This window comes from Trichoplusia ni, chromosome 24, assembly GCF_003590095.1.
Source record: "Trichoplusia ni isolate ovarian cell line Hi5 chromosome 24, tn1, whole genome shotgun sequence".
Lineage (NCBI taxonomy): Eukaryota > Metazoa > Arthropoda > Insecta > Lepidoptera > Noctuidae > Trichoplusia > Trichoplusia ni.
Window position 1 is genome coordinate 4,377,494 of NC_039501.1, and position 14,003 is coordinate 4,391,496.

At 34.2% G+C, this 14,003-nt stretch overlaps 1 protein-coding gene across 1 annotated transcript in view; it reads left to right on the top strand.

Annotated features, from left to right (window-relative positions):
- The window catches only part of LOC113505095 (ryanodine receptor), a 145,452-nt gene that overhangs the window by 41,515 nt on the left and 89,934 nt on the right, over window positions 1-14,003 (top strand). Inside the window, 2 exon segments of the mRNA XM_026887609.1 lie at window positions 10,872-11,021; window positions 13,437-13,490. Coding sequence (XP_026743410.1) covers window positions 10,872-11,021; window positions 13,437-13,490 — 204 coding nt within the window.

Genomic DNA, 14,003 nt, shown 5'->3' on the forward strand with positions numbered 1-14,003 from the left:
CCGTTGATTTTATAATTATGTTGTCATGAACTTTAACATCTAAAAATACCTAGTTAATGTGACTACAGCAGGCCGGGGTTTTGGCACACCGCGGCCGCGAGACGAATGCCGGTTGTCAAAAACGACCGCTATTTATAGAGAAGAGCCGATCATTCGGCGAAATCTAGTTATGGGTTCCTTTTGACGGATGCAATTTGATAATGAGTTTTATTTTGTAAGTGAAGAATGAGGATGAAATTATTCTTCAGTTACAAAGTAATTACTTCTGGTAATGGAGAATGAACGAGTCTTGGCTACACTGGATGACGTCGTGGTTTCATGAAGACGTAAAATTTTTATTTTTGATCCCTTTTCTTAACTAACAATTTTTTATATAAAATTAAAAAGTTTGTGAATTAAAATAAAATACTACTATAAACTTAGATTCGATTCTCTGGTTCCGTTTACATCCTTTAAGCCTTCGTTAAACTTACAGCTATAATGTTTAAGGGCAAAATTAGCTAAATAGATTGTCTAATAGGTTGTCTATTTATAACGAAGAATATTATAGTGAGAAATAATTATACTTTAGAAAAAGAGGGATTTGTGATTTGTCTGCGTTTTTATCCGACCTGCACGTCGTATAATCAGTTAACCACAAGGTCATCACGGCTATGTTGTCTAAACATAGGCAAGTTGCAAGTAAACGTGGACCAAATATTAGAAACTGAAATCGCCAACCAGCTGTTAGCTAGCCTGGTGGCGCTGGAATGGCACATCACTAGTACCGCAGTCGTAACACAAGTCAACGTAAATTAATTATGCTGATTTATTACGTTTCTGCCATGTTCACAATACAGCTGGCGCTTGTACAATTAATTTCATCATAAAATATTTTTAATATGATATTGTTATGTAAACTGTGAAATGTTAACATAAAGTGTATCTAAAATAAATATATTTAAATACTTATCTGACACTGTTAGGAGTTTCATCTGAGTTTTTAATAAAGAACAGCAAGAATTTACAACGTTTCATACATATATGAAACGTTGTAAATTAATTGAAATTATTGACTGTATGGATAGCCAAATGTCAGAAAGCCAAAGCCAAACATTTAAGTCACACGCAAAAATACATCCAGACTCAGGATAAGCATTCGTGGATCACCCAAACTTTGTCCACCACGGGTATCAAACCTCAACCACTCGGCTATCCGTGCAATCGAGGTTGATCTACCAGTACATCAAAAGAAACCTACATTTTTTACTTATCATACGGTAAAATATCTGGAATACACCACAAAAGTATTGTATCGAAAATATCAGAACATTACTTGGCAACATTATTTTTATGGCAACCCAAATGGTTCCCAAGAGTGCGCTTCATAAAAATATATATCGTCAAATACATATCGCTGTAATTATTTTCAAGGATAATGACATTAAAGTGTACCAAAAGAGAAAGGAAATTTTCATAGTCAAGATTTTTTCTCGCAATTTTGAATGCTCCTATCACCTCGACAAATGGTTTGCGAAATACAGATAAGACAGGTTTTTAAATATATATATATATTATATTCTATATGTCATATATGTCATTATATGTTATATATGTCATTCTCGCATAATATGTGTACATAACTTAGTTTTTATCTTAGAAATAAAATTGAAATACATTTTGAAATATCATACAAAATATTTCATACTTAAAAGTTTGAGACACAATGGATCTGACTGCAGTGTTTGCCGCATAACATAAAAGAGATGCTAATGTAGTCACATGTACATTCTGGCTGAATACAACAGTTATACTAAAAACTAATTGTATTCGCGACTTTGTCCGCGTGGAATTTAATGAAAACGAATATTTTTTCTTAAAATGAAGGTTTTTTAAAATAAAAGTATATTAAATTATTCCTTATTACATCAGCTACATGTTAATAAAAGTCGCTTCAAGATTTCTCCAGCCATTTCAGAGATTAACCAGAACAAACAAACATACAGGCAGTCAAGAATAAAAACATATATATCATATGAGTGAAGTACGAAAATGGTATTCCAATATTACAAACAAACAATATTATTTTATACATGTTTTTATAACGTAATTTCTTACTCGACGTGACGTGTGATTTCTTAGATAAGATTACTTGACTTATTAACTTCAAAATGTTATTCTGAGTAGCTGTTATCGCAAACGACGTTGCATATAATACTTGCAATACAGCATTCTTTCCTTCTTAAAACCCGACGCCTGACAACATATCTTCATCAAATAACACAGCCTCACAAAGCCGCTATCCAAATGTTTTATGAGAAAACTTGAAACGCAATATACTTGCTGAGATGTCATTCTGCGACGGAATGACATCGTACCAAATGTACCAACACATTGGAGGCTATACACCTTAAACATACTTGACGTGGAAGCGAGAGAGCACTACGCGGCGTAGAGTTCCGTCTCGCTCGCACAACCGCAAGGTTTAGTTCACGATTTGGGAGTAAGGATATGGTTCTGAAGGAAAAGAGTTAGATAAATTATAGTCGTTAGAACAAGACTGATGGCTTGAAAGAGTTTCTACGAATCGCCTTTTTTTAGTGGAAAGTGAACAGTTGTTAAGTTTAAGTTTCTTTGCTGAAGGTTTTTATCGCGGAGATAATATTATTTATTATTTAACTAGCTGATTCCCGTGGCTTTATTTGCGGTTTTTTTGTTTCTTGCTGTAAATGATGTTATATAGCGTATATGTATGGCGTTTCTTAATAAATTTACTTCACAAAATTTCGTGATTCAAAATATTTATTCAATCACAGATTAATTATATATAGGGGACACCTATAAAATAGCATAGAATAAATTGATAACGTGTCTGACGGACTAATTCGACTTTTGTAGTAAAACTCTATTACTTATTAAATAGAGAAATGCATTGCATAAAAACTACGAATAATATTATTTTTAACTTTATTTAAAGTAACTGTAAGGGTCATACTTTCTACAAAAAGCAGAAAGAAAGAGCCTTGTTTTTAATGCATTTTTCTATAAAGTTTAAGGCATATCTAAAGCTTTCTTATAAAAATTAAAGGGTGTTATTAATCCTTTTAAAACGTTCATATTTTATGAAAAGTGAGGTAAATGAAAACGTCATTTTGTGTGAAAGAAACCGGTAATTGGTCTCCGGACTGACTGATAGGGTTGACACCTGTTTATTTTTGCAGAACTTTTTTTTTACATTTTTGTCTTAATATTTTTTTGTTGTTTTTGCTTTATTGTTCGTCTAATAATGCTAAGATACATTAAATGACTTAGCGATTTAGTTAAATCGTTACTTAACTGGATAAATATTTGTTATTAAAATACATATTATAATGAAAAGATCAGTTGGTACCTAGCGCTACAAAATTTTCTCAGTCGAATCAAAAAAACACTTTCCAATATTAGCCAACAAATTTTTCCAATAGAACAAAAACTAAAGCCCACTATATTATTATCCAGCTTTCAGATCACAGCATTAATATTAAAACTGCCGCAATTTATACCGTCTCGAAAACTCCCGGCCCCCCAAACCAAAATCCTAGAACAACACACTGTGTTGTTTTATAGACCAGGAGGCTTTTCATCTTTCAAAGTAATATTTTTGCAGTTGTGGAAGAGTGACAGCGCTTTACACGACGTAGAGCGACATCTCTTTTCCTCACAGCAGTATAACTTTAAGAGGCTATGTTGGGCCATCAGTATCGATGCTTTGATATCTGATTTCTGGTCACGTAGCTTAACAACATTATTTTACAAGTAGTAGTAAATTGTTCCTATTTATGATTTATTATTAAAGTAAGGTTTGTGTCGTACTTATAGATATGTCCAAAGCATTAGATTTAAATACTCATAAAACGTCATCTAGTCTCAAACTAAGCAAGGCTTGTGGCTTATTAGAGCATAAACTATGAACATACTACAACAGATCTAAATACTCACGGATCAAATGGTCATGCTTATCACACAAACCTTTGTCTTAGGTGGGAATCGATCTCACAATCTCTGACACAGTAGTCATTGCCACTTACCACTAGACCAAAACGACAGCAATTGATATGATTAAAAAACTTCATCATAAACCCGTGGCTGTCCATTAATTGACAAGTAGTCCTCCTAGGACCGCCCCCTAGGAGATCCTCACAGATTTTTTTATTGTCATTTAGGAGAATCCTTCCATATGGCCACCCATCTCCTCGTAAAGTTGATAGCATCAGAAGCTTGTTGAGTAAACCTAACCGGCTGTATAACGTCTCAAACATTTGGTCGGCGCGTGGCTAAGCGTAGCAATTGTAATGCGTAAAGATCCTCAGAGCCTGCCAAAAATTAATAATATAGAAATTATTTCAAACGCATTATTAGGCTTGACCTACATTTCTAATTAAATGAAAGAGCCATTGATTTGTCAAACGAATAATTAACAGACCATTATATTAACCACGCGTAATTACGATGTCTCCAATCGGGGCATCCATTTATACTAACTACCTGCAATGTGGTTTAAAATAGTATACGGAATTAAATAAAGCTACAGATACATTAACAATATGAATGTATTTGGATAAATAATTAACGCTTACTACAAATATTTGGGATTATATTGCTACAATAATATCATACAAAGCCATCTAGACCCAAACCAACACTTAACCAATAGATCAATAATTACTTTTTGAACGACTCCCGTCCCCAGTTTCAGGGCAGGTTTTAAAAATATCATTCCCAGTGCAGGGAATACGTGGATCTCACAAATGCTTGGTCAACGCGGGGAGCGAACCGGCGACACATCGAACACAGTGAGTTGCAGTCAAATGATGTGAAATGAGTTATTGTTGGTAATTATTCGAAGTTCTGAAGTAACAAACATAAGAGATACTGACGAATTGAGAACCTACTCATTTTGGAAGTCGGTTGAAAATAGTGACAAATTCACATTTTAAGCATTACCAATAAACATTTTTAAACATTATACCGTTACAACACTAAATTCCAAGCGCAAATAACCATTAATCCTTCATAGTCACATATTTTAGCAAAAAAATTACCTTATATTCCAAACCGAAAAACAAAAAAGTCGGTAACAAAATCAATTACCAGTTGACGGCCCTAAATGATTGTTGCAAATGGATTCTGAGCGCGCGAGTGCCGGACGGCTTTTGTTTCGAATTAGAGCCGAAATTGAAAGGAAACGCCATTCCGCTATACTATCAACTTCTGAGCGAATAAAAAAATGTTTACCTAACTCTTTAGACGTTGATTGATGAATTAGTACTTAAGTTCTATTGACGAAACCGTTTTAAAGGTCAACTTACATGCATTCAATATGTTGAAAAGGTTGGCGAAGAAACAAAAAGCATGCACACTTAGAAATGATGTAACAAAAATATAATTTTCATGATAAAACATACCTTTTAAATACGGAACCAAAATTTGTTTTTAATATTTTTTTTGCCTAATTATCAGGAAGACAAAACATGAGACAAACAAGAGATCCGAAAAAACATGCTTTATGACACACAGTCGTAGGCAATGCGTTTTTTAAGAATACTCATTGTATTCGAATCCCAATAATCCATTTTATAATATAAATGGCAGTCGACATAAAACAAAAAAAGAAATCTAATTTCGAACAAAAAATGACATTCATTTATTAGATCTAATTGTTCCATTACGCGCCACCCCTATGTAAAGAAAATTATTGTTTCAAATGGGATCACGGTGGCGCCAATGTCGGCCTATTGTGAAGACTTAGCGCCTATTTAGAATGGAAACCTCCTTAGTGAGTGTTAAATGGTGGCTTTTGTGTGAAATGTGCAGATTAGGACTTCTTTGCGTGTGTCAATGGGTGTTGAGATGTAGTTGTTAAAGGGAGTTTTTCGATAGGAAAAGACGGTACCCTATTAAAGCTGAGATGTTTGTGGGTCTGGCTGTTAAAAAATATAATTAATTTCAACAACAATAAAGATTACTTAATCAAAAATACCTCTTATATATAACAGGACGGTGAGATTCATGAGGATGTGGATAGATATAGGGGATGAGAACGACCAAGAAAATGCTGGATAGTGTAAAAAACGATATGGCTGCAAAGAGTTTCTTGGGAGATGACGTCAGATAGAAAGTTATGGAAGTAGAAGACATGTACCGACACCAAATAATAATTGGGATAAGGGCAGAGAAATGATGATGATGAAACTCGTAGGTATATAAGGCGGTTACTTTTTCAGCAATCCTTTGTAAAAAAGACACACCAAGATTGCCAACCTTAGAAGTACAAAAACCAAAAGAAGTGTAAGTTTACGTCAACCAATAAATAATAAGAACTCTAAAACAAGGGCACAATTAAAGTTAACAAGACTATTTGAAATAACAATTGCTGGATATTATAATGAGTTCCGTACCTGGTTCGAATCGCACCGAAGCAATACTCGTTTCTAGCACAAAACTTGTCTTCGTACAACATTGAATTAAGTTCTTATTTGAACTGAAATCCTACTAATATTAAAAACGTAAAAATTTTAAGTTTGCATGCATACAAATGCATGGATGTTTGTCATTCTTTCGCTTAAAACCACTGAACGAAATATAAACGAAACTTGGTACACAGGTAGTTTCTAACCAAGATTAACACATAGGATAGTTTCTATCCTGACTCTATGTTGCCGTTGGATCATCTTCGATTTCTAGCGGGCGGGCCTGTGGGCAAAAGCTAGTCTTATTATGTATATTAACAGTATTAGCAATTCCTTTAGCCCTCAAAAGGAACATTTTGAGTTAATCAAACGAGATTAACCTTTAAAATAAGTTAAGCTTCCCACAATCTGTTAATAATGCAATATTCAGAGTTTCAACACCTTACCAGAATTCAAAGCGCCTACCATCACATCTAAAAGTAAACCTATTCCAATTGATGAAGTGAGATGCCGCTCTACGAATTGTATAGCGTTGTCTCGCTTTCACCCAGCAACATGTTTCGTTTTACAGCTAGTGGTAGGCCCCTAGGATTCTTGATGCGCCAAGTTTTGAGGTCACGCTTTCAATGAATAATATATAGCAACGGTTGAACTGACTTGCTTGGATTCGGTACGTTTTGTTCCTGTATCTGTTTTCTTAAATTAATTTTTGTGATGACCGTAAAATTGTCAAGTCCCGTAAAGGAAAACAAACCTTTATTTTTTAAATATCTAGGATCATATATATATATTTTTTTTGTTGATTTTTAAGTAATGATATGTACTAGCAAACATATTTTATTTTTCGAAATATGCTACTATTCATGTTGCATGCGGCTGCATGGGCAGGAGATAATTCGCCACCCCGTCACCGCTTCTTAAAATTATGCTCCAATCGCTGAAAAGAAACTCAACAGCTACAAGCAAACGCTACAAAAGCACGCAATACTTCCGTAAAAAATAAATAAATAAATGCGGACAACATCACATACATTGTTCTGAACCCAAAGTAAGCTGCTAAAGCACTTGTGTTATGGAATTCAGATACAACGAAGGTACCACAAACACCCAGACCCGAGACAATGTAGACATGTGAATTTTTACATTGACTCGACCGGGGATCGAACCCGGGACCGCAGAGCTAGCGACATCTTGAAACCAGCGCGTACGCCACTCGACCACGGAGGTCGTCATATCAAAAGACATTATCTAAACCAAAATAAATTACAACATTCAAATTAATAACATCCTACTACTATTATAAAGGCGAAAGTTTGTAAGTATGGATGTATGGATGTTTGTTACTCTTTCACGTAAAAACTACTGAATGGATTTGAATGAAACTTTACCACAATATAGCTTATACATCAGAATAACACATAAGCTAAAATTTTTGAGGTTTCTAATGTGAGGTCGTAAAAAAACACATTTTTGTCAATTTTGTAGTTTATAGGAGCATACTGCAGTAGCTACCTATAGACCTATGATTAGGGCTCTGCAGTGCTTAGTTACCGTATTTCTTACTTATTACTAGACCAGACGGGACGAACCTGAAGTCCACGCGAACGAAGTCGCGGGCAAAAGCTAGTTAAACATAAAACTTAAACGTATTGTATATTCATTGGAAAATAAACACCAAACTTTAATAATGATAAGAACATTTTAGGAAACGTTGAATATGTATTCATTCTGAAAGTTGTTTGAATCTTGTTTTATCACAACAAAATGTTCTAAGAAGTTTTCTCATAGATTGAGAAATGAAAATACATATTTATGATCAAATAAATTTGGATATTACTTGAATATGTGAAAGGGCTTTAGACGTAGATGTTTGAAAATCGCGTCGCCACGTTTGCTATGTATCTTCATAAGTCACGAATCACTTTAGCGAGATAATTTGGGAATTTGTACAGTTTTTTAGACTAATCCTATGTAAAGTAAACGTGCTTTTTCAACAGTAAAAAAGCAATCACTAACTTCCCATCATAATCGAAATAACATGACACAAAACATTAAAATGATGAATAATAAAAATGTTTAACAATAATAGATTTATTGTTTTGTTGTTAACTGTAACTTGATAAAAAAGTATAGTTATGATGATTCCAGGACAAATAAACTAGATTGTCACGTAACAAATTTTACTGTCGTGTTCAAAGAACGGAAATTTTGCTCACTTCGTCATGCAATGGCAGCACGCAAAAATCTCCTAAAAAACTAAATTAAGTTTTTGCATCAAGAATTACGTTTCTTATGAATTCACTTACTTTTCTTTTCTATTGCCCGAGCAACTTCAACTGCATAAATGTTAGAAACACCTGAAAAAAATCACCTACCTGACGTACTCGTGTAAAAGAGGCCGATTTTGCAATCCAAGGTTCCAGAACTTCAGCAAAATTGGTTAAGTCGTTTGAGCGTGAAAAGGATACAAACGAACGTACACACACACTTACTTACTTTCGTCTTCATAATATAAGTGATACAAATACGATCTGTTTGAAGTCAAATACCAAACCGTAAAAGATCTAACGAAGCTTCATTTTATAAGCCAGTTCAAGTCACAGTATAAACTTAGTTCGTCACGCAGTTAGCTCAAAGGCCAAGATAAACTGGAAGAGTATTCTTTTATTCAGTACTACTGAACATACATTCGTTCCGCGCTAGGAAACTTATGTGAAGTTACGACTGAAAAGATTTGTTACTTATTGAAATTGGAATGTGGCATTTATTCGATTCCTATTTGAGTCCAGGAAGGAAATATTTTTGAAACTCTGTAACTAATAAAATTATCAGAAGGCTTAAAGCACTGTTTTCATTTTTCTCAGTTTATTTGCCAGAGGTGGCAGTTTTATAAGTACGATTTGGAAAAGTAATCAGTTGAAATAACTGAATCATCATCGGCCTAGCCTTTTCCCGGTTTATTCCCAATAGTTCCGTTGTCCAGTTCCGTGGCGGAACTACTGAGAAGTTTTTTTCCCAGTAGTTCCGCGGAACTACTGACACACATATTTTTGTCCCATTAGTTCCGTTAATAAATAAGTATCGATACAAGTACAGTCATACACATTAATTGTTAATAATAAGGTTTATTCCTATAAATATTTAGGGATAAAATCGTCAATTTACAGGCAAATAAATATAAGCAGTATGCAAGATGTGTTTTAAGCAAGCGTCAGAAGTGGAAGTTCCAGCGTCTTTCAAGGATTTTTTTATTGGATGATTATAACTACTCAGACAATGGCTTACGAATTTTAGTGTTTTGCTCAAATGAAGCAAAACATCTCATTATGCTAATGAAATCACACCTCGATTGGCAACCAAAAAAAAAATCACTAATTTTGAAGAAGCGGCTATTCAGGCTTATCACTAAACTTTTCCGGAAGCAGAACATAGTGGCTACTATGTTCATTTAAAAAAAATATGGCGTAAGGCATAACTATTAAAGGCTAAATAAAAAGTTTAATTACATTCAAGAACTAGATTTAGTTTGATTTTCATTCAGTCACTGTTGTTATTCTTGATAACCTATTCTTCATAAGATAGTAGCCACTATGTTCTGCTTCCGGAAAAGTTTAGTGATAAGCCTGAATAGCCGCTTCTTCAAAATTAGTGATTTTTTTTTTGGTTGCCAATCGAGGTGTGATTTCATTAGCATAATGAGATGTTTTGCTTCATTTGAGCAAAACACTAAAATTCGTAAGCCATTGTCTGAGTAGTTATAATCATCCAATAAAAAAATCCTTGAAAGACGCTGGAACTTCCACTTCTGACGCTTGCTTAAAACACATCTTGCATACTGCTTATATTTATTTGCCTGTAAATTGACGATTTTATCCCTAAATATTTATAGGAATAAACCTTATTATTAACAATTAATGTGTATGACTGTACTTGTATCGATACTTATTTATTAACGGAACTAATGGGACAAAAATATGTGTGTCAGTAGTTCCGCGGAACTACTGGGAAAAAAACTTCTCAGTAGTTCCGCCACGGAACTGGACAACGGAACTATTGGGAATAAACCCTTTTCCCAACTATGTTGGGGTCGGCTTCCAGTCTAATCGGATTCAGCTAAGTACCAGTATTTAACAAGGAGCGACTGCCCATCTGACCTCCTCAAGCCAGTTACCTGGGCAACACGATACCCCTTATACTGGTTGTCAGACATTCAAGCTTTTGAGTACCTGTAACAACTGTCAAAGATGTATGAATAAGAGCCGGGACCCACAACTTAACGCGCCTTTCGAAACACGGAGGAACACGTTGTGCCAAAGATGGTCGACGGACCGAACGCGTCAAGTGTAGCTTAAACTGTGATCGATAAATTTGTGCAGTTATTAGCCTTAGCCACGAGCTCCTTCATATCTATATTCTGTCTCTAATTTGTACGTTTGTTTGCAGGAAGACATGGTGTGCCTGTCGTGCACGGCGACAGGGGAGCGCGTGTGTCTGGCGGCGGAGGGATTCGGTAACCGGCACTGCTTCCTGGAGAACATCGCCGATAAGAACATCCCGCCTGACCTATCGCAGTGCGTGTTTGTCATTGAACAGGTCTGTATTTACTATCATAAATGATCCCTTTTTTCTGACTAACACCTGCTTAAGTTCCTTCCTTTGCCCTTCGTGTACCGGTGCCACGGTATCCCTTTCGGATAATCCCTCTGAGAACATGTTTCGTCAGTTTCGACATTTTCTTCTCAGGGTAGCCAGTTATTAGATGTCGACACAATCTAGGTTAATAAAATTACGTTATTTGCAAAAAAAAAACATATTTTTATTGACAAAATTCAACAACTGGAAATAGACTAAGTATCACTTATTAACGCCAAGGACGATCTTACGCTACCCTTCTTTCCGTCCTCGTAATAACCCTGCTGGCAATATTTTCCGATTGTTTAAGACATACAAAATGGGAGCCACAAAAGTACCTAATGGTGTGCTAAATTGGACAACTAATGGCTTTGGGTAATTTCAAGGAAACAGAATATAAAACCACATCGGACCATTTACAGCAATTTCTAGTAATTTTACTCCAAATTTGATTCATTTTTAGCTCCAAATTGATCCATAATCATTGCCTACAATTATTACTTGTGTAGGCAAACCCCCTATTTGTATTACCTAAATATCAAGAAACAGTATTTACCAAGAGTTAAATAAATACATTTTACTTCCAAAAACAGAACAGTCGAATAGACTTATATTAATATTTATCCCCAAACTTTTATTGTTTTAGCAAAAGTTCTTCATATTATCTAAATTAGTTACATATAGCAGGCGTCATAGACATTGTTTTGGACTACTATAACTAAGTTTTCCTGAATGTCTTTTGAATGTTTCTTGAAGAATATTTTACCCTTAACCTTGATAAAACATATAGGTATATTTCTTCGCTGAGAAATATTCTGAGTATCTAGGAACTAAACTAAACTAATATTTACATTTTGAAAGCTATATCAATATAAAAAGAAAAATATACATTATTTACAAAGCGTCAAAAAAGATATCCTCATTCCTGCCATAGTCAGGAAACGTGCCCAGAAGGCTGGCTGCATTGCCACGTTGTATGGCAATGCTAATACTTTGGGCAAAATATAGACCAGCCTTCTGATCACGTGTAGAGTCGACCAAACGCTTTGCGAGTTCTTTATAAAGAACTCGTGCGCCTGGTCCCCATGTCCCGAACGTTTCGACCCCAAACGGCTCAAAAATTATTAGTTTAGTTCCTAGATACTCCTAATTTTAGATGATGAAGATTAACTTTGTTTTTCCCAATAAATAGTTTATACATTCTGAGCATTATTTTTGCCTCTTAATTAAGATAATGTATGCTTTCGTTATTCTACAAACTAATAATACAGGGACAATTTTTTTTTGAAACTTTAGTTGTGGACAGATATCTGAAAAAACAGGTTTGGTAGAAAGGGAAAGCCTTTGTCCAGCGGTGAGACGGTATTTAGAAGCTAGTAAAAGAATTGCTATTATGTATCCCAATGCAGGGCAACGTTTTCTCTATTTGTCGGTTAAATGTCATGTAATTGTTATTATTAGTAACTATCGGGTTTCATTACTAAATGATGAAATCATTATCAAATGCATCATGTAATTGATTGAAAATTGTCATTTATTTTGAAATATTCGCAGCAAGGTGTAATTATTTTAAGCCTTTGCCTTAGACTTCCGAAATAAATAATAAAATTGTCTTACTTACCTAACTGAGGTAGAATAGTTCATCAAAATGTACTTCCCTTTCCTTCAACCCTGAAATAATCATCCCAAGTCAATTCGTTTCAAGTTATCGGCAGATTAGACTAAATGACTGCGTAAATCGTTTAATCTTCCGCTATTTCCGATCAGACCTTTCAGCCTTACCACCAGATCTTAAAGTAAGGCTTTTGCAGTTGTTAAAGCGAGACAGCGCACTGTATAGCTTATAGTGGCATCTCTCTTCCACAAATACAAAATTATAACTTTAGATATTGGTGATAGGTCTTCCCACCTCTGAATGTATTTCCTAAGTGATTGGATTATAGAGGTGTTTTAATCTCCTAATTCTTTTTCGACTAATCTAAAGAGTTTTAGTTGACCGTAATGCTAAATGGTTTCCAGATAATCATTTCCTTTTGCTTTAGAAGGTCTTTTGCTTTTGGGTTGACGTTTTGTTATCCCCTAATGATCAGGTAGTTTGTCAGTCTGCCGAAGAACTTTAGAATTTGAGTTTGGAAAGTGATATTTGTTCTGTTTTCATTTTCGAAATTTTGCATGTATTAATGATCGTATTCTAAAAACCTGAACTATTTCGGTCCAGACTACGATCATACATCTTAGCTAAAATATTGATACGAACTTTTTTTTAATTTATTCCCAGAGTAGTTTCATGTTTTTTTAAATAACATTTTTACATATTATTAATGAAACTTTTTGTTATTATTCCATGTGTTTTATTCATTGTTTTTTTGTCTTCAGGCGTTGTCCGTGAGAGCCTTGCAAGAATTAGTGACGGCAGCTGGTTCGGAGACTGTAAGTATAAAACATCATATTAGATAAATGTAAATCAAATATATAATTATATGTACCTGTAAAATTAACATTTGAAAACCTTTCCGAAGTATAATAATGCCACCCTATGAATAATTTTCAATTATATTTTGACTAAACTACACTTTAAATTTGTTCTAATAAGGGTTGGTTTCACTATTTACTTTTTTTATTTTTCTGGTGAATAATTCTATGTTACCACTATGAAAATTCACCTTTAGCGTTGCATTGCTGTATTAATTGCAATACCTTTTATTTTTGTATATTAAAAACGCAATGTTAAATAATTTGACAAAAAACAGGAATGTTGTTTATTCTCCTTCTTTTTTCTTTATTTTTCAAATCTTTGTTACTTTTTTAAAAGACAAGGAAATGGTGAAACGAATTCCTGTTGTCCTATAAAGATTTCAAGAGGCAAATCTATTTGTATGATTTTTGTACACTCCATATTAAGTATTTTGTGTTAACATAAATAAAATATTGAAAAATATTTTT